Here is a 25000-nt window from a genome sequence, read left to right on the forward strand (position 1 = left end):
TCTAATAGACGATCAGGTGCCTGGAAAACTCAAATGTCAAAGAAGGAACCAAGTAATGTAACCCTCCACGATAACAACCGTTCCCCAGTCGGAACATTATTGAATACTTTACGGTGTCATCACAAATGAACTGAGTGTTCATTTTTGACAGTTCGCTTGTACTGTTTACATGGACTTAGAAAAATTCTTTACGATTTGCTTCGAGCGAATCTAGTCGTCCACAAGTCCATGTAAACAGTACAAGTGAACTGTCAAGTAAAGAGAGGTTAACTGTGTCTGTAAAGAACCTAATTTATACTGAGAATTTTCGCAACATTGTTTATTATGTAGGTATCCATGACGCTTTATCAACGCATTTAAATATGAAGCGACGCATTCGACGCCAATCAACGAGGGGGTAGCAAAAGCACACTTTTACTAGGTTCATTGCTTCACGGTTGCTAAACCATAGTTTTGCAATCGTTTGTATAGAACCTAGTAATCTTGAGTTTATCTTTGGTTAAGGGTAGAACAATCTGGTCATTACTGTATATCTAAAAGCCTTCCAAGATGTTTCTCTTTTAAATGTTCACCAGTATAAAACATGATTTAACAGGAAAATGTGGGTGTGATAAATCGACTCTAGGAAATTTTCCGCTTATTCAATGCGGAATGCGTTACCTTCGTTAACTGTAATAAAATGAACGTTACTAGATAAACAGATCCGAAATAGGTCGAAGGCTTCATTTCTATTCAATGAACGTTTAGAACTAATTTTGTTGCTAGATTAGAGTTGCTCTAAGTTTGCTCTAATATTTTAAAAATCCATATAAAATCTCGAATCCAGCAACGAAATCATTACAAGTATAGCAATGTCATAATCACATTTTCGCCGCCTTCTTCGTTTTGTTCTGTGTTTGCGTCACAAGGGAGAATGGTTAATAATAAAGCATTTAATTGACAGAATTTCGTGTTGTCAACTTGCATTCAGTATAGCATCCAACCTTCAGAACCCGTTTCGTTACGATTATTCATCGATTGATCACCCTCAAGTGGATGATAACGCCCGCGCTGTTTTGCATCGAAACGCGCGGTCTGATGGTTCCCATGCATGAGTGGGGTTAGCTTGGATATTACACATGTTTATCAAATCCGCAAGTAAAAGTAAATGACGCTCAGTGTAAACTTCCTGTTTTGTCCAAAGATAAATAGATTACGGGGAACTGAGGCTCTTGATTCAAAAACCCTCGACTGGGCCAGTGCTGTCGCGTTCGAATTGGAAACATTTTGCAACATAAACATCCGCTCCGAGTTCAACTCCCACTGGGTGGACTAGGGAGAATTAGCACATGTATATTTGCAAACATGCAGGAAGAAAGTATGCAAGCAACACTTGGTGACGCAATTTCGTTTGCGAGTTTGTGTTGTACATAGATATGTTTAAGCAGGGTACGGAACAAATTTAGGATAATTATTTCTTTTGCAGTCAGCTGGGATTTAACACAGCATTAATAGTTAAATATCCAATACAGAGCGATGGCAGTGGCGATGGACCACTTTATCCTTGTTTCACGTGAAGATTGAATGAAGTTCCTCAGAATGGTTATATTCTCATTTTAGCCTTCACTACGGTCGGTTTCTCAAAATGCAGTGTATGTATTCACCAAAGGAGCTTATCCGAAATCTGTTGCTGATGGAGTTTTGTACTTTGATACCCGGAATACATAGCGTTTTCATGTCTTCAACAAAATTGATTCATGTCTTCAACAAAGTTGATTCAATTACTGAAGACACCAAGTATCTAAATATTTTTAGTGAAGAATAAGCTCTCCAAAAAATTGGGTGATATCAACAAAATTATTTTCGAGTAGCTGAGTGTATTATGCTATAAAACTTCTTCAAAAACACTAATCCGTAAAAGTAGATGTTTTCGAAATTTACTGAACTGGACTGTAAAAAATGGTTTTGAACAATTATGTCAATTTTCTGATTCTTTACTTGAGAATGAGACCTTGTATACAAGCCCTAATTATTCCATTCAATGCAGAACAATTTTGTATCATTTTTGTTTTACTTCCCGAAAAACAGTATGCAGTCTCCGCACACACAATATGTTTTTCGGGACTGATTCAATGTCTACTCATTTTCTACCGGTTTTATATAGACTTTATTGTGATGAATTCAACCGTCCTTCCCCGTTTACTTTAAAGTGCATTCGGTGTAGACATACAGGAAAGCGAGAGCAAACAAAATATCCATCCCTCATGAATATCGATCAAGCGATTAAACTTATAAGCGATCATCCAGCATGCATTATTGGCCCAGACCCCTGTCCCGTTATACAATCTCCAAGACACAACGCAGAATCACGAAAGACAGACACGACCGAATAATAGTAGAAAACGAAATTGAAACAGATGACCCCAAAAATGAATATAGAAGATCAGTTCTTCACCAAGGGTTGACCAATTCGCACACGTTGATTGCGATGTTCCGAAAAAATATCAGTATAATTGATATCTCTACCTTTTTATCAATTGTGATATCGGCAAAGATCGTTGAAGCGATAAGTATCACCAATCAGTACGCGGAAACGGTTAGACATAGCAGTGCGCTTTCGTTCATCAAAATTAACTTAACATCATTTGTGTTCAAGCAGATTCCATCAGCCCCAACGACTGATTACTTTGACATTACCCAGGATGACTTCACGATGGAGTCTACAACCGACCTTCCGAACGGAACCGAACAAGTCCCGACAACACGAGCGCTGAATTGTACCGAATGCAGTAAACGACCCTCTCATTTCCACAATAGTTTCCAATGTTACATCCCACTACATTCTAGAGTGCGGCAACGCCGAACCCCTAGAGAAAATCATCGGCGGAAGCATGGCCAAGGAAAACACCTACCCCTGGATGGCGGCACTGTACTACAACAACCGTTTCACGTGCGGTGGTTCACTCGTCACCGATCGTTACATTCTTACCGCAGCACACTGCGTCGTTCGGCTCAGTCCGGCCCGATTTCGCGTCCAGCTGTTGGTTCACAACCGTACCCAGCCTACTACGAACTCGGTCGAACGTAGCGTGAAATCGATCAAAACATTTTTCTTCAACAGTCTCTCCAACAACAACGATATCGGACTGCTGGAGTTAACGTTTCCGGTTACGATAAGCAGCGATCGGTTGGTACCGATCTGTTTACCCCAAGCGAATGACAGTGTTTACGAAGGCAAGACGGCGGTGGTAACCGGTTGGGGCAAAACGGCCCTCGGTGGTCTATCGGATACGCTGCAAGAGCTACAGGTGCCCATTCTAACGAATGGGAATTGTCGCCGATCGGGTTATTGGGCGTTTCGGATTACAAATAAAATGATCTGTGCTGGATTTATCGAAGGAGGAAGGGATTCCTGTCAGGTAGTTGATTGTTTGTTTTTTGTTCATGGGAGTTTGTGGTTGATATTTGAGATGTTATCGGCAGGGTGACAGTGGTGGACCGCTGCAAGTGTTCAACAACGAAACCCGTCGTTACGAGCTGGTAGGTATCGTTTCGTGGGGACGTGCTTGTGCCCAAAAGAATTTCCCCGGTGTGTACACTAGAGTTAGCCGGTTTCTGCGCTGGATTAATAACAACGTCAAGGATTCGTGTGTATGCAACTGATTGTACGGTTCTTAAAATCAAGTAAGGTCACTTTATTTCTCAATTTATTGTACGTTTACAACTGATAAAATACAGCTCTGATAATACGAAAACAATGTTGTTTACAACAGTATGGACGGAGTTCGCTTCGAAATAGTAACACAGTTAAATGCACCACGTTGGAAGATGAAGTACAGGTTAAGCTAAGCACCTGCGGGCGGCTTTCTCTTCCATTAGAACATGCGTGTAAGGATCACAGACAGAAGGGTAACCAGGGCAAATGAAGCGACTGCAGGAGCACTTCCCGGAATATTACGGCACTCAACTGGTGATGGTTTCAAATTTTTACACAAAGCTGCTCGGAAGTTCTCCACCGCTAGCTTTTGGTTATCGGCATCAAATGTCTGAAATGAGTAAACATTAAATATAATTTAAAAATTCGGACAAGAAAAAAACGTTCAAATACCTGTCGGAAAGCGACGGTCGGAACACTCTTCAGAGGTTGCTGCAATTTAGCCGTTTCATCTCCGTAGTTCTTCAGCAGACTGCTGCCCTCGGTGGTGTTGGCACACTGCTCTATGGTATCCCAGTTATGGATTTCGTGCATATCGGCGCACACCTTACCGGGAAATTCGCCGGCTTGGAACTGGGCTCGCTCCATCAGACAGTTCACGTACTCCAGGATCAACACGTCGCGAGTATTGTTCGGTTGGAACGAATTACCCTGGATGTGATACAAAGCACAGGCATGAACCTTGTTGCCATAGCACTCGTTCGGACCGTGGTGACAGTCGAAGATTGTGTCCGAACCCTGCGTTCTGTAGGACGATTTGCCGAAGGGGACAAACTTCAGATCGATGTTGTCTTTGAACTGTTTGGCCGCCGGGTAAAGCTGCTGGTTGATAAATTTGGCACTGTCCGGGCAGAGAGACTCGTAGTAAATGTACACGGAGACCTGTGGAATAAGGGGAATGATGAAAATGTGATTTTTTAGGTTGAGAGATTATAGCCAGAGTGGTTCAATATTTATCTATACGTATAAAAGTCAATGCTTGTGGGGAAACCCGGGGCTATTAAGACAGTGGGAGTAATTCGGATCCACTCGATTTCTCAGAAGATCGCAAGACTTTCTGATTGTCGTACATATTCGTGGAACCGCTATTGTAAAACATTAATCTTGACAGCTGAATCTAATTCATTGTTTTTTTAGAAAGGAGATGTTCCATTTTATTATCACCCTCAAAACAAAAATCATTATAATTGTAAAACCATGATTAAAGCAACAAATAAAAGTGAAAAAATCACGTAAGTGTTTTAGAAAGCTTGAGGCTCACCACTTTTATGCGAAATGAGTGTACGGGGCTATTCGAACCCCCTATTCCATCAACCACCGTTCAGCGGCTTGCGGACCTTTTACCAACAAATTCTTTCATCTACCAAATTCTTTCATCCACCTAAAAGGTGATTTACTTAGGTAGGTCCGAATAGCCCCGGGTTCTTCGATGTATGTGATTTATGGACTCCCAAACGGCTTATTCGATTGCGGTAAAAATTTATACGTAGTAGACATTTCTAATAAAGGGTATTTGTGAGCCATGGCTAGAGGTTGGATTTTCTGCCTGCCAGATAACGTTTCGGAACAAATTGTGCTTTGTTCCTATTTCGTTGAAAGTCGCAGCAATGCGTGGCTGGTATTAACTAGTACTTCATATAAAGAAAATAATTTTTCCAGAATTTGCCAAAGAGAAATGGAAAACAACTTTAAAAAGTAATCAATACCATACTCTAGTCTCATTCTCTCTGTCATTATCGCTGTGCATCATCCCCGAGCACCTGTAATCAACCAATTAGTATGCCACTCACTGCATGTCGAACTCCCTCGCACCGGGAGCGGTTGGAGATTATTTTCGAAAGCGACGCGCAACTCACTACTGTTCGTTGCTACTCGGTCTCGACTATGAACGACGAGAAGCAGCTAACAGAACAGGTGCTTGAATTAAAACAATAACATTCTTGCGATGAACGTGATCATGAAAAAGTTATTACCAGAGCGATTAATGGAGCGTCGAGTCATTGGCAGTGTTCCTATGTAGAAAAGTAGGTGAATTGGGGGCAAGATGGGCTATTACGTCTATACTTAAATATAACACAGGAAAAGCAAGTTTTTGTCAACAAACCTTAAAATCAGAAACTTGAAAATTACACCCGCACGAAGATGCACTACTGATTTTCAATGTTTGTTTAAATTGCACACGTTTATCCGTGTTCAAGGCCTACTGAGTTTTTCATATTTCAATGTTATCCATAATGATAGGATACACATACAATTCATTTGACTGTGAAAAGTCATATGCCTAAAATAACCATGTAACCGTCTTACCTCCCCTGTCCCTATTTCCCACAGTTCCCCTACCCCTCATCTCAGCTGACACGTCGCGGACAAGCGAAACAGCTCTATTCAATCCGTCTGTATGCTCTTGTGCATGTCTTGATTTTTAAACGTTCATTTGCAAGAATTTACTTTTCATTTCCGAAAGATGATGCACAAACAATGATGGGAAGACGTCAAGAGCTCAGTGGATGATTCGAAGATTTGCGAGTCGTATTACCTCATACCGGTACAGAACTGAGTCAGATGCGGATTTTGCATATGATCAAATTTGCTTCATTTTCTCCGAAGGCACAGAGGGACTGGATTTACTGCAACCTCTAAGTATTCGATTAATTTTAACCGCAAGTTACAAATCACGAGATTTACTGTGGTTTGATTCGTGCGTTTCACTATTAAACATTCTTATTTTTAGAGATTCATTTTTTTTTAATCTCCATTCCATTATACTATGAATCGTGAACCAGTTCATAAGGCAAGAATGGATCCATCAATAGCATTCCGAGTTTCGTGAAATAGTCCACATGCAAAAAATATAATGCGCAAAATAATATCTCATGGTTTTTGGTTTTATAAACTGATTCACGCCAACGAATGTCAACCAACCGGCGTAATGTTCCGAATTTCGTGCATCAGTTCACAATAAATCACTAAGACTGTCGACTGAATTGCTTGAAGTATGAACAAGATCATGAATGTCATTCGCACAGTGACTCACAGAGCGTGTATACGTTTTTTTTTCAGTCCCTGTGATGTAGCGCTGTGATGCAAAGCTTGCAAGGCTATCTTGACCATTTTCCGCCTCTTCGAGGTTTTGAAATTTTGTGTGTGCACGTTAACCGTTATTCGACCAGCATAGTGGTGACAGTGCATCTCATCTTGTAAGCTGCTAGCACCAAAAGCTCGCACTGATATGCTTCGGGTGGTGATAAATAGTGTGAAGCTGGCGAGCACTTTACGAGGGAGTACAGCGTATACCTACCAGCTGTGAATTGCGAGAATCTGCAGAAGCAAGGGTTTGTCTGTTTTAAAGACCCAGTGTTTCACAAGATACTGCAGAGCAATCGTTTACATTCAGCATCAGTAGCAGCTGACGGAAAGTGGACATAAGTCGTCTCAGACTCCTATCGGATGGCCATCGCCGGATCTACCCTACCTAACTTCCTCCTCTTTGACAAGTTTCGTCTACCTGTACGTCTTTTGTACCGCTGGCCATGAACTGTACTAACTGCGGTGGGAATCATGTGGATGACTCCTGTGGAAGGGATGATGAAAAGTGTCTCTACTATCTACTATCTCCCGACATACCACACGTACAAGCAGCTGAGAACTGAAGCATTCAGGGACGCTAGTCAAATAACGACCTCAAGACACTCTCTGGAGTGGTTCAGTTTAAGATTCATAATTTTGACCGTTCTATATCATAAAATTATTTTCTATTGAACAGACTGTATGTGTGGGATCCTCCGTCCCAGCCTAGTATTCCCATGCATAAATACATATCTGGCCATAATAACTAACGGCGAGTTAAAGATCGGAACTAGTCGATTGTTCATTGTACGACTAATAACGCAATTTTTGATAATATTTCAAATTCCACCCAACTTCGGCAGCCCATTGTGTGTGGTACTAATTTAGCTAATGGCCGCGTTGAATCACAATCGAAACGGAGTAGTAGTTACGGCCGCGCTTTGAAGGTGAACAGCATTGTTTCGCGTTTTATTTTGATAGCAAAACATGAACTGATAAAAATGAAAGCGTGTAACTTTCCACCAGTTTCGGGTCGAGTGACAGAATGTGACAGCCTTGTTCTCGCGCACGGTCGGGTCGGGTTTGTAATATTCTAACAGTTTTCTGCTTCACAGGGCATACATAACCTGAAATAGTTTGGTAGATTTGGAACAGTAGTGCTAACATTTGACAACATCACGGGTGGGATCGTTTAACTGCTCGTGTCCCATGAATTTGCTTGAGACAGAGGTTCTAATACGTTAATTATGGTGGATTTTTAGACTTATTTTGCTAATTTTTATTTCTACATGAGCTAATAATATCGAATCAGCAATTTGAATGTGTGCTTCATTGATGTTGCCAATTACAATAAATGATGCTAATAATATTTCCAGCTTAATAAATATAAAAAAGAAGCGTATTTTTACGAGAATTAATCTTGAATTGATATAATTCAACTTAGATTGGATACGTTCAATAAATGAATGTGAAGCAATTAAATCCAACGAAAAACTCATTTTTGACAATAAATCCAACCGGCTTATTTGATCAAGCGGAAGTAATTCGAAAAGACGTTGCGCAAATAAAGTCTTTCTTCTCACTAATGAAACGAGTTTCAATAGGCTGTTGGCAAAACAAAACTTAACGCTACTGCCAAATACCATTTTTCCCAAACCTACTGCATAAACAGAGTATGTACTCAACAATACGAATTAATTCATCCTGAAAATGAAAGCGTGAGAATATTCATTACGCAAAGCGTCAAGTCATTCATCAACGCATTGTCGATTTCTGATCGTTTACCAGCAGCAATGACAGAAGATAATTTATGATTCATTAGTGATCCAATTGCCTGCAAAGTAGCTGAGATGTGCGGTGCCATCCAAGATAGCCATGGAGTCACAGTCTATCAAAGAGCTCTGCGTTCAGCGCCGTTTGTTTACATCAGAGATTACCGTTTCGATTCCAGCAGACCTCTGTCGCGTGTAAATAATCGAGTGTGTAACAGTCGTTGACAGCTTCGTCGGGGAACTATGTTTTTTTCTGTGCCGCTTGAGCTTGCAATTAATGATGGGAAACGTGTCGTAATCGAATTCAGTTTTAGCTTTTAGTGGGAAGTTTAGTTAGAAAGAAACCGCTCTTGTAATTCTGTGACATTTTCGTTTTTGACATTGCACTAAATCGATGTAACACCAACTAATCTCTTACCAACTCGGCTGTAATAAATTTTACGATTTTTTACACTACACGGATGTAGTATCACGTGAAAATGAAAACGCTATTTGAGTCACGACTTGACACTATACTTTTTCAAGGGAATTACACGCAATTGTGTTCGCTTTCTCAGTATGTACATTCCAGATAGAAAATCTAGCAGCATTGAAAGCGTAAGTTATCTATATAACTGTTGTTCTGAACTAATTGCATTTCAAAACAGCCGACCCACTGCTTATACTATAGTAGTATACTGACGATGCGACGGTAAGAAAAAAGTACCCCATCGATTGCCGCGGTTATTGTTACTATCTACTTAGCCCGGGTGCATTGTCATTGCAATCGCCGGGGGTGGTTTGCAAGTCAAATACCATCATTATCATTCCTTCGTGCGTAGACCGTACAATTTGTAATGCTACCCACCAACTGCATATTACTAGCTGAGGCCTAATAGTGTGTAGGAGAGGAAAAAACTTGCACATCCTCGCGACGTAAAATGACCAATCACATTATTCCAGGAAGTGATTCAAATTTAATCTTTTGTATGTATGGCTTTGGCAGTTAACTGCCAGGTTTTACTATTTCTTTTAGGATCTATCTCACGGTTTTTATTGTTCGGAAGGTATTTCATCTTACAGAGATGATTTAAAATTAGCAACACTTTTAATTATTATTATTTGTCATTTTTGATGGGATAGCCATAAATCTAGTGGGGTTAAAATCGCATCATGATCTCATAAAAAAAAAGAGTAGTAATCAACTAGAGTGAGAGTAATATTCTCCAACGGCGCAAAATAGTTTGTTTTCGGTGAGAACGGCTTAAGGGAGACGCCCGCATCTAGTTTTATCGTCTAAGGCATTCAGTACTGATATCGTCAACATGCTAGCTCAAGATGAAATGCTTTGTTTTACAAAACTACCTAAAATGCTTGGTGGCGAGTAACAAAGGATGATAAAATAGAGGTACGATTTCCCGACAGTGTTCTAGTTGTAAGACAAGGAATCAAAAGACCTTCGTAACATTTCTATGATCAGACTGTAAAGCACGAAAGCCATTATGCTGTTGTGGAAAATCCATCTTCTGCAATCAAACCTAACCTACACACTTAATTTTGTTCTACTGAACCCCAGCTTGTTTCACAAACTTTACCGAGTTTTACCCGAGCACTCAGCTAACAAAGCTTTTACCGAGATCGCAGCAGAAGTGACGTTTGTTTAGCTGAAAGTCAGAAAATATATCGCTGAAAATCAGTAAATTAAAGACAAATTGCTGAGCTATCAGTTGAAAAAATTTACTGACTGTTCAGTTATGCGGAAATTACCTAACTGGATTGAGTCTGTAACAGTAGTTGTCCGAACAGTAGCTACTTCGCAGGCAGCAACAAACACTCACTCAACAAAGACTGCTCCACCAGCGAACAAGCAAATGCTTAACATAAAGTGTCCCGTAAGTCCAATAGACAAGCAAAACATCCAATAGGGCTGAACAAGTACAATAGTTTGATATAAAGAAGATTAATGGATCCTTATTCAGAGTCGACTCGATAGATCCAACAAGCTTTTTTTTGGTTGTATCTATTTTAAATATAGTAAAGATCCACGACTCAGTTAAGCTAATGCGCCTAGTTTAAAAAAAAACTCGGTGCGGAATTGTGTGCCTACTTTGGATCAACTAGGTCATTATTATTATTAATTTTGAATAATTATCACTTTTTCCAGAAATACGGTTAATTTATCTGCAAATCCATTTATATTTTTGAAAGAGTTAAATTGATTCGCCAATAAATTAGTTTACTTGTGTTTTCCGAGCGTAATAAGTTATGCGTATCGTTATCGATTCATCAGTTTAAAGAAGTAAATTGCACTTTAAAAGCGCAAGTTACCAATGAATATAGTGCCACTAATGTGGTTTTTGTTTGAGGCAAAACTGGATCAGTTTCTAACCCCAACTGCTGTCAAAATGTATGAACTGACTCAGTTTCAAGTTCAAGCAAAAACGTCATTAGTAACTGAAATTTGAATAATTTTAATCATTCTTGATCAATAAACAAATCGTCTATAATAATATTGCGTGACTCATTTCGTTCAAACAATTTTAGAAAAAAAATGCAGTCGGCATCTTCAGCTCACGAAAATTACGCCGACTCCCTCGCAATGCAACCCCATTCCGTCCAATATTTAAATTCAAGGTCACATATTTCGGAGCTTATTCCGCGTCGATTTTTTCTCCACTTTGACCATCAAACAGTCGTTACCATAGCAATTTTACAGTATTGCCTTTTTAACCACTCAAAGTCGGCGGTGGCACGGGTAGCTACATACTCATGTTCACGCGATGAGTCACAACCGCCATTATACCATTGCGTTAGAACACCGCCAAGAAAGCAACCACAAATGCAAGATCCCAACACATATCCATCGGCATTTTCCGCTGCCCTGTTGTGCCCTAGCACGGCCAACGAAGCGTACGAAAAAAAAAACAATTAAAATGCTAAAGGGGAATGATTTTTTCCGCCGCTTTCTACCGTGGGAAATAGAAAATGTTCTATTCGAGCCACACCTTAATCGCGGTAGCAGTAGGCCGCTCAACGGCACGGGACAATAAAGGGGGTCAATCACACTTACCTTGGATTGTGCGTAACTCCCAGCAACGAACAGACACACCAACAGCAACAGATTCTTCGTCAACATTTTGCGTTTCTAGCAGAAACCCTTTCGGAGGAGACTTATGCAACAGCACAGATCACTTTCGCTGGAAGCTTTATTTCTTGTGGAACAGGTTTTCTACCCCGCAAAAGCCAAGTTACGTGCTAACGGCTGGGAACGTCGCGACTAACTGAACGAGGTTCATGTTTTTTTAAACTCACGGAGATGCGGCTACCGCGACCACACCATGCATACCACGAAAGAGTGCTGTTCGAACACGCAACCACCATCAAACATGCAAACAGGTTGCCGAAACATGGTCCAAACAACGAATGGAAAACAACAGCGTTCAAGCCTTTCGAGGTGCTAATCGTTGGTAGTGACTGCAGACGCTGCGTTGAAGTTGATGTGTAATCAAATGTGTGTTTTGCTTATTAACACATGGGTAATATGAAGAAAGGAAGATCATTCAGCCGATCCCTCCGTAGAGGTGTGGCGTGGTGAATTCCAGCGAGATCAACACCACAACTACCGCTGTGCTCGGGTGCGATCGCATCACGAGAGTGGCATGAAGTCATTCTATCGTAGCCAATATTATTGTCTTGTTAAAGTGAACAGTTGATAATGCAAGACAATCAAATCAGGGTATCTAAAATGACTCACTTTTTATGTTGTCAAAGCGACCCCAATCAATTGAGTGTTTTCTATTGTTAAACTTCGTATGTAGAGATAGAAAAATCAGTAGGCTGGGTCGAATACCAAAAGTTAAAAGTTGCTTTCGATATTGCACTCCGCGTCATTCCAGAAGGATCGTTTCAGAACCAAATTAGCGCAACATCTAACGATAGAGACAGACTGTCTTCGATATCGGTTGTTACGTTCATCACGTTCATCGCCATTCGCCTACTGTTCGATTGATCGTGCCTTTGTCATTCCTCAATGTGATAATGATGATGATGGCATTTATCACACGTGATGCCGGTCAAACATTCGCTGTAGAAAGAGGCGCTTTGGAGTGTCACTGTACATTCGACAACATTAATTTGTCATTAAAAGTAGGGTATTGGGCCCATTTTTCTATTATCACCCTAATCTTTTGAAGCCATTGGTTAAATCAGCATTTCCTATCTTGGTTCAACACATTGGTTTAAATCGTAGGGCGATATTTGGGAAGCTCGGGTCAAATTTTCGTTGCATTCAAAAAAGAGCATTTCACCATTTTCAGTCCATTTTAATATTATATTGGTTCTTAAGATTAAACTGAGAAAGGCTGATCTTTGAAAACGAAAAAGGCAGCTAATTCATGTGATAGCGCTGCATTCTCCCCAATAGGGCCAAAATGGTCTCTTTACTCTATCTCTTCATGGATACAAATGACCACTGATAATGTGCTAATGAAAAATATTTGTTGGGCGGCATAAAGTCCAACTATAAACACAATCATTTTCATACTGTTTTTGAACAAAAAGCGCTGTACAAATCCAGGAGTATTAGTCATCAATTAGGGAGTTATTTTTTTCGCTAAGGCAATCATTGGAAGATTCAGCTTGTATTAGGGGATATATGTCATCGACAGTTATGTATGAACAACTCATATATTGTTCGTAGAGGATCAACTGTAGCGCATAGGGCTTAAAACGTTACTCAGATGAAGAAGCCTAAGATTCTAGAGATATTTTTTCCTGAATGCAAGTAGATTTCTATGAAATTGAAGTGACCAACGCTATTTCAACAATAATTAATATTTTTCGAGTATAACACATGTGTTAACCGATTCAAAATTTTAAAAGAAATGTGAAAGATGTCGACCGGTAATAATTTCCATTGTACTGAACTGACTTACTTTTTGCTCTTTTTGATCAAAAATAGTTGCAAGACCGATTTTTCAAGCACTTGCAGCTAGCATTAATAATGACAAATCGAGGTTATTAATGACAACAATAATGTGTGACTCAGAAGCACAGATTTCAATTTTGGTAAACAGAAAATGGGTGCACGGTAAGTCGTGGTTTCATTAATGGTCTAGCGGGTCAGAGGGTAAGTGGCAGTTCCTGTAAATCATTTGTAGTATGGTTGAGCCCCAGCTACGGAGGATAAGATCGCATGATCAATTCATGGATAAATATATACATTCGACTAATTTAAATCTGTACGAAGAGACAAAAAGTTAGTTCCATACAGTCGGAAAAGTGTGATCAAAAACCACCTGTGAATGTAAGAGTTTGCATTCAACGACTCTCTCTCAATTTATTTATATGCCAAACACAGGTTGAACTTTTTTTAACAACGTTAAACATCTAACAAATTTGCGAGTCGGCTTGCATTCTGCATTGCAACGGATTGCTGTTTTGCATGAATGTGATCGAATCTGAGTCCCGTTTGCTTCTGCTGCAGTAATTGAAAATACAAATCACATTCGTTCAAAAAGGCGATCCAGTATAATACCAGATTAGCGCCAAATATGGGAGGTAGTCATTCAAAAAAATACGATCTGTTATAATGCAGAATAAAGCTATTTGTCTACTAGTTAGGGAAAATATGGAGATTTCTCCCGCGCGTTCTGCGATTTCAAATCGTATTCCAAACACGATACAAAATAAAGACAATCAATTTCATATTTATTAACAACATAAAATTCTATCTAACCATCCAAAACCTACATTAATCAGTGAAAGTCATCCCCTTGCTTCGCAAGTCTTCCTTAGCTTCCTTAATCTGTTCCAGCAGCTCTTTGGCGGCTTCTTCGCAGTTATTAAACGTGAACGTCCGGTACAGCACAATAGCAGCGGAAAAGGCCTAAAACGAATATATTAAGCATTATACCGTATATCCTGTTCCCACAGCCACTCATTTCGGGTCACAAATATCTCGTATTTTAACAAATGCAAACTCAAATTACTTACCCCGAAAAGCGCAAGCAGAATCAACGGCGACAGCATAATCTCGTACATGTAATCATCAAGCACATCATGTTGTACCTTCCGGGCAACTATAGCAAAGTACACCGTAAAGAAGGCGAGAAGCACCATTAACCATTCTACTAACTTCGTCATTTTACTAGCAATTTTAACTGAAAATCGGTCTAATTCAGTTTGGATTTTAACGGTATCGAGTGAAAAATGTTTATATTGGCATTGCTCTGAAAGTTGTTTGTGTTGTTTTTTGACAACGCCTAAGCTTTTGACGTGGTGGCTGTCTGTATGCTGTCAGTACGAGGCTGTCAGTCGCAGCACGCCGGCTGCGCAAAGCTGTCTAGTTTCAGTGTTCGACAAGAGGGGGCCAAATGCATGACGCTGAGGATTTCTGAACTGTTTTGTGCGAGGGGCCAAAGCTGTTAGTATCACGAGAGTGAAATGAAGTTAATGAAGTTATTCCAACATTAATAACTTGTATATGTAAACAATTAAATACTCAAAAAGGTAAAGTTCACTTGACACAGCAAAGAAAAAAAAAGTTTGGATCACTAAATGGAACAACTGGCTACCTAGGTGTACACATTAATTTTTGCCACTGAATGTAATTTTTGTCGTTTGATGCCATTTTAGCGTTGTTAAACTTGTCAAAATGACCCCAATCGATTGGGTTATAAAAAAAATGTTGCTAAATGCATGGATTTCTGAACTGTTTTGTTCAAGGGGCCAAAGAACAAGGCCATTTCACGAGGGTGAAATGAAGTCAATCCAACATTAACAACTTGTATATTAAAAAACTCGTTGGCTATTCAAATCTGGATCGCTAAATTGATCAATTGGTTACCTAGGTACATACATTATTTTACCATTGCATGCAATTTTTGTCGTTTGATGCCATTTTGGGATTGTCAAACTCGTCAATCGATTACGTTAATTTTCTTACCCGATTCGGACGAGTCACTTCGGGTAACGTGAGATGCCCATTTAAGTGCAATGGGAAATCTCACCTCACCCAAGTCGACTATCAGAATCGGGTGAGAAAAGTCACGTAGAGTGAGGCGAGTTAAGTAGTCTCATGCCACACGCCTCACCGAATATGGCCAGTATTCAGCTTATTTTCTAACATAATTTTTGGATAGGTCCATAGATCATCCAGTAGTTTGTTTACATATAACGATTATCAAATAAATGACGAGTAAATGACTTTTTTCACAATTTATCAAAAAAAAAAATGCGGTGCTGTGCATCTTTTTCCTAATCGCACATTAGAAAGATCATTCATCACCAACACAAGCAGTAAATTTCCGCACCCAGTGGGGGGTTTTCGGGGTTTTAAATATCGATATGTTGCATTCATGTAGCCTTCATATTTTCAACAGAATTGTTAAAAATGGCATAAAAAATTTGCTAAAGGCAGAAAAGTCTCGTATTACTTTTGAAGAATTAATGCTCCATGATTACCTCAATGAGAATTAATCACTAACTTTTTTTTCACTAAAGTATGCGCTGTTTTAGGTTGGAAAACTTCTCGAAGTTTTCAAACCTTCAAAGTTAGGAACTTCGAAATTATGTGATCTTGAACGTTGAAAAAGTCATCGAACATTTATCCCACTTTAAAAGTTCACATTCTTTGACTCAATTGACATATTATACAAGAAAATAATCTATATAGGTTTGAAAACTGTTCCATGTTGATTCTCCTTGTTTGTAGACTGGAAACTCATATTAATTTTTAGCATGTTAGAAAAATCTACGATTTTCATCACCCACTATTTCGATCTATTTTCTCTGTTGTATGCCACCGAAAAAAAATTCATACGTGTCATTCCAATCGAACATGACAACTTCTATTGTGATGCATGAAACCAAAAAAGTAAACAATTACTGCCAATTATTTTTAGCGAAAAGATTTGATGGAATTTCGAAGCAAATAACAGACTACCGTCCAAATATATACTTAGAATCTAATTTGACTCACATTCACTTACCACAGAAACTTACGAAACTAGACAGCAAGCGACTTACTGCTTACTCGCACACGATCGCGACCCATCCAACAGCTCCGGAATCTGTATGGCCTGGATGCGGAAATTCGTTTCGTTCGTATTCAACGTACCGGTCATAATCTTCTGGAACCGGCACGTCAGCACCCATAATTCCTCCAACCCCTTCCGGTTGCGGATAACCTTCAATCCGCTGGGGAACTGTAGTGTTTCCAGATTTTGCGCAACTATCCTAAAGTTGTGCGGGTTGTAGTTCGTAGTCGAGTCCCAGCATGCGATCGCCATCTGGCTCAGCAAACCGAAGAACAAGTTGCCATTGCTATCCATGGCTTCCGGAGCACTCTGCGATGTTCGCCTTCCAATCACCCGGAAAGCACGTGGCATCGCACCAACGTCCTGTTCCCACATGGTATCGTTTTGCAGAACCGATGTGCGAACGGCATTCTCCGAAATCGACGCCAGCGCATGGAAGAACAGCAACCGATCGTTCTGCAGAGCGGAGCTGTAAACTCGTGAGCTGCGATAAGCTGAATTGAAGGTGAAATCTGTGGACGGTGGACCACGTGGACTGAGAGCCATAGTCAGCACACCATCCATGAGGTCGAAGCTATCGTCAGCGATTGTGAATGTGCCATAGTCTGGGTTGGGGTTCATGAGTTTATTCGTCACCCGCCAGGATTTGCCTCGTGACATGTCGTAAACTATCAAGCCAAAACCGGTAACATCAGCTACGTAAGCCATGGTTCTGGAGCACGTTCCCACTGGAGGAGGATCGCGAACTTCAACCAGCTGAAAATGAACAATCGAAGATTGCAGGAATTGTTGAATCATGACACGGGTATACCTACAATATTGACTAGAAGCGAGACATCACAGACAAGCTGTGCCGCTGGGATTTCATACTGATGAATGATTTGATTACTTCGGAGGTCGAAAGCTATAATTTTTGGCAAACAAATACGACGATCTCCGATCTTGCCAGTATCCACAATCCACAGCCGATTACACTCGTCAATCTACATAGAATAGATCAATCGTTATCAAAATCAATCCTTAATTCGACTACAAACTTACCATAGTCCTGAACACCGACACGATCCCGTTACACCTCCTGTCCTCCGGATTGGACTGAATATGGGCATTTGGATATGGCTCAATCAATGGTCCACTGGCTCCTTGCTGTGACGAGATGGTACCGAGTGTCACCGGAATTCCTTCGATGAACCGTGGCACCGTCACGAAAATTCGAGATCGCAGCGGACCTGAAATACAGACTCATTACGAATAGAACTAGGCCGATATTCCGCTCGGTCTTACTGCTGTTGTAATCGACATCCATGTCCAATGGGACGCAATTTTCCGGAATAAACCTGCCGGATGCGAGTGCATCTGCTCGTTCCTTAGGGGACGAAAAAACGAAATCCAGCGATTTCCACTGCGATACCCATTTAAGCTGTTTGCCGAATGCCTGCTGCTGCGCGCATGCTCCCTGAATGCACAACAAAACCAATAGGCGGCACGACCATTCGAGCATCTTTTTCGTTCTGCGAATAAATTGATAGGTTTAAATACGCATAATACTGGCCTACTGCACCGGCATGGCTTGCTAGGTCGATGTTGATAGTATGTAACAGCAGCTAAAAAACATGCACAAACAGCTGTACATTTCACTTACACGTAAATCGTACAAGCTTTTCCTATTTAAATTATTGATTTTAAACACGATACTCAGTAGTTTATACAAATCTATACGCTCGTTTAGAAATGATTTATTACTACGTGTGGGACTGACAGCTCGATTCGGAACCTAGTTGGGGTTACACGACTTAATGGATTTGAAACTTGTTTAACATTTTGTATGCTATACAAGCAGAGCTCAGGTTCTCACGTGAAATTTTCGGCGCCAACTCAAAAAAGGAAAGTAATATCAACGAATCTCGATTTCGAAGGTTGGTTAGTAGTTTTGGAAGAACACGCACACCGATTGTTGTGCACGTATTCATAAAATCAGGGACATATCTTGTTCCTGATGGGGTTTCCGAAAAACCTGTTTAGTATCGTATTTATACTGGCTCAAGTCAAAGCAACTAATACCGTACTTATCAGAGACTAACAATGTAATTTGAACTATCATTGACCTGGATATGTCTGAATTTATCGCCAGTAATAACTGTTTGTTTGGATTGATCAATTGCCGGATTTGATGCGATAATTGATCAATCAAATCATTTAATGGATGAAATGGATGGAAACAATCGTCTAATGGAAATCAATCATTATAGAGGCTGGCCTTTTAATGTTAGCGAAACAACGATATCCACTGCGGAACGCCCTCTTCGCGAGAGTTTAATTTACAAATGCTGGCGTACGGTACAACTCGCCATGAGTAGGGTGGGTACGCCTGCGATCGATCCCTTCACTTGTTGACATTCAAATTCATTCAACAGCTGTTCGGTCGGTATGCATATCAGACAGTAAGCGAGATATTGTTACACCTAGGGGCTAACTGGATTCAGCCAGTCTGCTTGGAATGATATTTGAACAAAAAGTAATTAATCAAACCAGGATATTTTATCGAACCAACCTTCAGAACTGTGCCAAATAGTCGTGTTCCACAAATGATCTGTCTCGACTAGTTAACCTATTTTTCTTTGATTTATTTTAAGACTCCTTTTGTTCCTATAATCGCTACAACCAGAATGATGCTAACGCTGTGTCATAATTTGCTCCAAGCTCGGTATATTCAGTTGTGTGCCCATTGGATATTTTCTCCTTGCGGTCTTTTTTTAAATTTGACAACATACAATGAAAGCAGATTGAAGCACATCGCATCATTGCACTTCGATCTATGATCAACAAAACAGACAACCTGTCAATGCTTACGATACGCTCCGATTACGGCCTACTACGAACCCTGAAATCTCACCATCTCATCCATGTACTGCTCTTCCTACATCAAACGGAATTTCCTCCCAACAGTTGGCTAATCAGTCACGGTTGCCATAGAGAAGGCATCGACCAGTAAAAATTTCCAAAACTGACCATGAAACCCCAAACAACCATGCAGAAAAAGAGTGAATTATTAATTGTTACCATGGCCGGCGAACAGCGGACCAAACCACTCAGCGAAGCAGCGAATAGAGCAGTTTTCGACCACCCTACATCGGTAGTGGCAGTGTCAAGTACACGCCACAATGAAAAGTCAACATTTTCTATAAACACCAAACAAATTGGAGCCATTTTTCTACAACACAACCACACGAGACGATCATTGAGCCTGCCAAAGCCGTCGGTTATATAATGTTGCATCCGGTTCACGGTGTGATTTAATTTTTTTTTCAACGAAGTAAAACTCAGTTCTATCCATGACGTCTAAGCCTAAAACGAACAGACCACTACCAGACGACGGCTCTCAGACGATTCATATGAATAGTACCAAAACGAAAGGAAGAACAAACCGGAACTTTATCGATGAAAATGCTCAAGAGTGGAGCGATGCGTTGAAGCGGGAATGACCTGTCTGCTTAATATGATTGATGGAAAACCACATCCTTGTGTTTATTGTACAATCATGTGAGAATTTACAAGTAATCAGAATCTACAGCTAACATACTTTATCGAACGTTCCGATGGGTGTTGTTCGACAGGTTGTTGCCATTAGCGAAGATGGGGGCACAGACAAACGAACCGACCGTGAACAGAAACATCATCCATAGCGCTACTAGATCGTTTAATGGTAAAATGAAAAAACGTAGTAGGCGATCCGATTCGGATAAAATTTAGCACATGTAAACATCAATTGAAGCCATTTAGGTGAGTAGGAATTAAACTAGATATAGTGCTCATGCGGAATGAAAAATAAAAGGCGCGTTATATCTGTTTAACTGTGATAAGTGTGCAATCGCACGATTGCAGATTCTAGTATTTTGTGCAGGGTTACCACATTCACTGATTTTTCTGTTATTCACTGATTTATTTCACGATTTTTAGTCACAGATAACGGATTTTTGGCATTTTGATGAAAATTTCACAGATTTCCACAGTTTTATAAATTTTGCGATTTTTCAGCTTTTTTTAAATTTAATGCAGATTTTTTTGAAATTCAATACAGATAGATTTTTTTGGCCGAAACAAATTACTTGAAACCGACCAAAATTTTGGACGTTTATTTGGAGCCAGGTTCGAAACAAGGATATACGCCATTGAACTGAAAATTGGAACGCGTTTGAACCTGAAATTTATTTCAAGTTCGCTTACACCCTTTTCGTAAGAACTCAACCCAGTTCCATCAAAAAATGTTTAAAACAACTAGCTTCGTTTCAATAGGTTCTCAAGCAAAGACGAAAGCATGCGTTACACACCGAATGATTCAACCAGCGACAATCCAAGTCCAGTGTTCTGTGTCTACTAGCTATTGAAATTTTTATTTGTAGTTTGACCGTCAATATTTTCGATGTCCAAGGTGGGTCTTCCCTGTTTACAGACATCTCCTGTTATTTACGTGCTATATCGGTGAAGCGTCTTTATCATTCCGATCTTCAACTTGTTCGTGGTAATCCCATTGCATTCGTGAGCATCATAGGGTGGAGCTACCTATTTCAATGCTGCCAAGCAAGGCTACTTTTTCCTCGATTACTAGGCCTACCATCGGTGGATTGTCACTTAATGGGAATCAATAATTTTCTTTCCTAAGAATTAACAGAAAAACAAAACTTATGTTAAAAATATGAAATATTCGCTTTTGGACGAAGCACCCTAATTTTCATCCTCTCATTCGAGTCAAGTGTTGAACAAAGATAGCAGACATTGTTCAATAAAACAGGTACATAACAAGGATCAATATATGAAATATGCTGGAATTGGGTTCAATAACCCTATTTTTTGCTGTTTTGTAGTTGCAAACAAACAAAAAATTGAAAAAACAAGAAATAGGATGATATTCTGCTCTATGTCGAAAGAGAACGATGACGATGCACGGTGACGGGACTGTGTGTTCAGCACTTCGAGAGTTTTAGTATCAAAACGTGAAAATAGTTTCTAAAGAAACTCAAGTCGAAATGTTTTACACGCAGACGCACAAAAAATCCTGCAGCAATTGAATTATTAGCCTCTAATCAACTTGGGAATCGCAAGTCATGGAAAAAGTTTATATTTGTGTATGAAATGTACATGTACGAGTGATGCCGATGAAATCATTTCAAAAGCGGGGAAATATCATCATACAAGTCGGGTTGGAATCAAACTAGTAGGCCGGTGCAATACACTGAACAATATTTGATGCATTCTATCAAAGCATATGCTCAAATTTAATAGCGTCCAGAAACAGGGTAACCGATAAGACGGAATCAATGGTAAGACAAGTGTCCTCCTACGCGTACATGAAACCGCGATCGGAGAGCAAGCTGTGCAATATTACACCTCACCCATGCAGCTAGATAACGCAATCGGTACCGGTCGGGTGTCTTTGTAGTTTTGTTCCCAAAATGACAGGATAATTGCAGTGCACAAGTTAGCAGGAAATACACCGCTGCGCCAGATAGCGCTGTATATCCGTGGTAGCGTTGATTTAATTAGAACGGGAGTCGCTGTGTTTTATTGTGTCGGGCTTTGGCAAAACACTTCGTCTTGGATCGAGTACCCGTGGACGTACGACTAGGATTATGTCGCTATTTTAAATATCGTCGGTATTTGGTGAAAGGTATGAGCTCATTCCGTAGTGCTTTGGAAAAGATCGAAGTTTTGCTATGATTTCTTTGCTAGCTCTTTCGCTACTCCATCATGGATGTTTGTTAAACCGGTCCCTTAAATACAACGGGTAAAAAAATCAATCCAGCTTAAAATACCTATCCATCGAACCTTGCGACAATTATAACATAGTAATAACCTAGGGGCAGATCACTTGTGATGCATTTTAAATATCAGCGAAATTAAATGCATTTTTTTCATCAAAATAAAAATTCTTAATCTTTTTTGCGTTGCGTGTAATGCATTTTGTGTTGCGTGTACGACGTCAAAACCCTACAAAAAACTAGCCCTACTGATGTAGGGATACAAAACGTCGAACAAAGTGGATCAGCGTAAGACGTTTGTTAAACAAGCTTTTCTGCGAGGTAGAGGTGTGCGCCGCGCCGCCGCCGCCGCCGCGCCACGCCGACGATTGCAAGTAGAAATAGATAGCACGTCGGCGTGACGCAAACAATCCGATATTACAAATAGGAAGCACTTTCGTTGATTTATAACATCTAGAGCTATCATAACTCTTTGTCTGAATAACGTGTTATCACTCGGTAGTTTGCAACCCAAAAAATATATCGTAGAGAAGGAATAGCGAAGTTAGTCTAAATAATGTCGCAATAAATAGTGATCCGGCCCATTAAGCAGATAAGATTAGTTTTTTCTGGGAAATACTCCCACGATCGGCTGTGTGGAGTTGAATTGGTTTTGTTTAGAAAACAGGATACTCTCGGTAGCCGGCTACCCAGATTTTAAAAGAACAAAAAACTAAACAAGATCTTATTTTTCGAGCGATCGTGTTCTCGAAAACTAACTGAACTACAAACTAATAAACTATGCTTTACAGGTCGCATCGCTTGCTTGGAGCGAATCCTAGACCCTATTTTCAACCAAACCACCAACTCCGCGACACCTATGGAAGAGTCTGATGAACTTTCTGTATAAGATTCTTCATTTTATTCAAACGATCGCCGGGTAAAATCAGCACCGACACGATAGAAACCACGAAAAAATTCGTCGCGTGATTGAATAGTATTAAAAAATATAAGCTGTGCTCCTCTTAAGCCGGCTATCCGGAGTTCAAGTTGCTTATTTTGCTAATCGTATAAATACAACAAATGATAAATTTCCCAAATTCTCGGCAGCCGGCTGCCCAGAGCAATTATTACATAATAACGCGATTGGCACACTTACTAACAACTCTCCCCTTCCCGTGATACATGTGGAGATGCAGAGGATTCCTCGGTCTCTAGTAGCAACATGTATCGGACTAACATTCCTTCCTTTCCCAGAAGATCTGCATTCGGACGTGGCCGGCGTCGGTATTGATCAGCATGCAGGGATCAGAATAGATTGTACAATGTGGCTCATCATGTTATTCCCAAGCATGTTGTTCCAATCAACATTTTGCAACCTAATTTGGTTCTGGTCAATAACGGAGTAGCAACTACAGGCGATCTCTTATGCTTATACTTATGCTTTAAACCGGAAGTTGTCATCTTGGATTTCAAAATGGCGTCTAAAATCAATTTCAGGTACCTACTCGTCAAGACCATTCCGAAAATACCCATATTGATTGGGATATAACGAATTTCGCTAAGCCGGAAGTCGACATCTTGGATTTCAAAATGGCGTCAAAAATCTATTTCTGGCAGCTACTCGTCAATTCCATTCCGAAGATACCCATATTGTTGAGGTGCGGACCATAAGGAGTCTTCCAGACCCGTCTCTTCCATCTTTCCGAAAATCTTCTAAATCTTTTGCATTCAAAAGGACATAGAATATTTTTTGCAGAAACCGTGTTGATTGCGAAATCCGCGCAAAATAAAAACTGCCAAAATTCTTTCTAAGTTCCATTAAAAGGACTTAGAATTTATTTTCAGAAAAAAGTCTAACGGCCCTATTCTGCGCGGCGTGTGACGTGAGATGACTAATCTCACCTCACTCTAAGTGACTTTTCTCACCTAATTCTGAAGAGTCACTTCGAGTGACGTGAGACGCCCATTTAACTGCAATGGGGAATCTCACCTCACTCGAGTCGATTATTGGAAAATCCGCGTAAAAAAACCTCGTAAAAAATCGCGCAAAAAAACCGCGTAAAAACCCTGAGTGTATATAGAAAACGACATGGTAGACGTTCGTATCCATGATTTGGCGCCGCGCACTAAGGAAGACTACATCAAACGAATTATGTCGCAATACGAAGAAGTGTAATCTATTACGAATGACACATGGAAAAAAATTATTTCACCGGTATTCCCAACATCGTTCGTATTGTGAAGATGCGACTGAGTAAACCAATATCTTTTACATGACTATCGAATGCAAATCACCCAAGAATAGCGTAATCTATAAGCAAACAATGCTGATTTCATATTCCGCGGCAGACCCCAACATGCCAATTCTGTAACCAGACAGCTCACTACGGAAAAACATACGCCGGAGCTGCTAGTCAAAAGCAGCAATTGACACTTATAGATAAACCAAATATAATGACCCAATTAACCAATAATGAAGGGAAAACGACGACGACAACCGCTCCCAAACCCACAACTAGCATCACCAGCTAATACCGAAGAAAAAGGATTTGCAACAGAGATCCGTAAGAACAAGAAACAAATAAGAACCTCTGACCGGGGAACAGCAAGAAAGCAGTACCTATGATGACATGGGTGTGAACGATAACGTGAGAGCAAGCAGACTGAATGACTCCCGAGTTGCGACGGATAAGGCAACTAATGCTTCACCGC

General features: G+C 40.2%; 5 protein-coding genes across 6 annotated transcripts in view; 1 reads left to right on the plus strand and 4 right to left on the minus strand.

Moving 5' to 3' along the window:
- LOC131676627 (uncharacterized) overlaps positions 1-25000 on the minus strand; it is a 36422-nt gene that overhangs the window by 4130 nt on the left and 7292 nt on the right. The gene's annotated exons all lie outside the window — the stretch shown is intronic.
- On the plus strand, positions 2448-3746 carry LOC131676624 (trypsin-4-like). The gene is made up of 4 exons (XM_058955820.1): positions 2448-2575; positions 2639-2768; positions 2827-3398; positions 3463-3746. Exons 1-4 carry the CDS (start codon positions 2468-2470, stop codon positions 3640-3642), a joined length of 990 nt encoding a protein of 329 aa, XP_058811803.1. The 5' UTR covers positions 2448-2467; the 3' UTR covers positions 3643-3746.
- On the minus strand, positions 3651-11803 carry LOC131676626 (GILT-like protein 1). Its single transcript, XM_058955821.1, has 3 exons — positions 11582-11803; positions 4088-4576; positions 3651-4025 (listed from the first exon to the last, which is right to left on the minus strand). The coding sequence occupies exons 1-3, from the start codon at positions 11645-11647 to the stop codon at positions 3855-3857; spliced, it is 726 nt and encodes a 241-aa protein (XP_058811804.1). The 5' UTR covers positions 11648-11803; the 3' UTR covers positions 3651-3854.
- On the minus strand, positions 14200-14790 carry LOC131676628 (dolichol-phosphate mannosyltransferase subunit 3). The gene is made up of 2 exons (XM_058955825.1): positions 14506-14790; positions 14200-14398 (listed from the first exon to the last, which is right to left on the minus strand). The coding sequence occupies exons 1-2, from the start codon at positions 14653-14655 to the stop codon at positions 14264-14266; spliced, it is 285 nt and encodes a 94-aa protein (XP_058811808.1). The 5' UTR covers positions 14656-14790; the 3' UTR covers positions 14200-14263.
- On the minus strand, positions 16459-20004 carry LOC131676623 (major royal jelly protein 1-like). The gene is made up of 5 exons (XM_058955819.1): positions 19228-20004; positions 17835-18061; positions 17592-17779; positions 17366-17533; positions 16459-17306 (listed from the first exon to the last, which is right to left on the minus strand). Exons 1-5 carry the CDS (start codon positions 19350-19352, stop codon positions 16536-16538), a joined length of 1479 nt encoding a protein of 492 aa, XP_058811802.1. The 5' UTR covers positions 19353-20004; the 3' UTR covers positions 16459-16535.

Source organism: Topomyia yanbarensis, chromosome 1 (assembly GCF_030247195.1).
Source record: "Topomyia yanbarensis strain Yona2022 chromosome 1, ASM3024719v1, whole genome shotgun sequence".
NCBI lineage: Eukaryota > Metazoa > Arthropoda > Insecta > Diptera > Culicidae > Topomyia > Topomyia yanbarensis.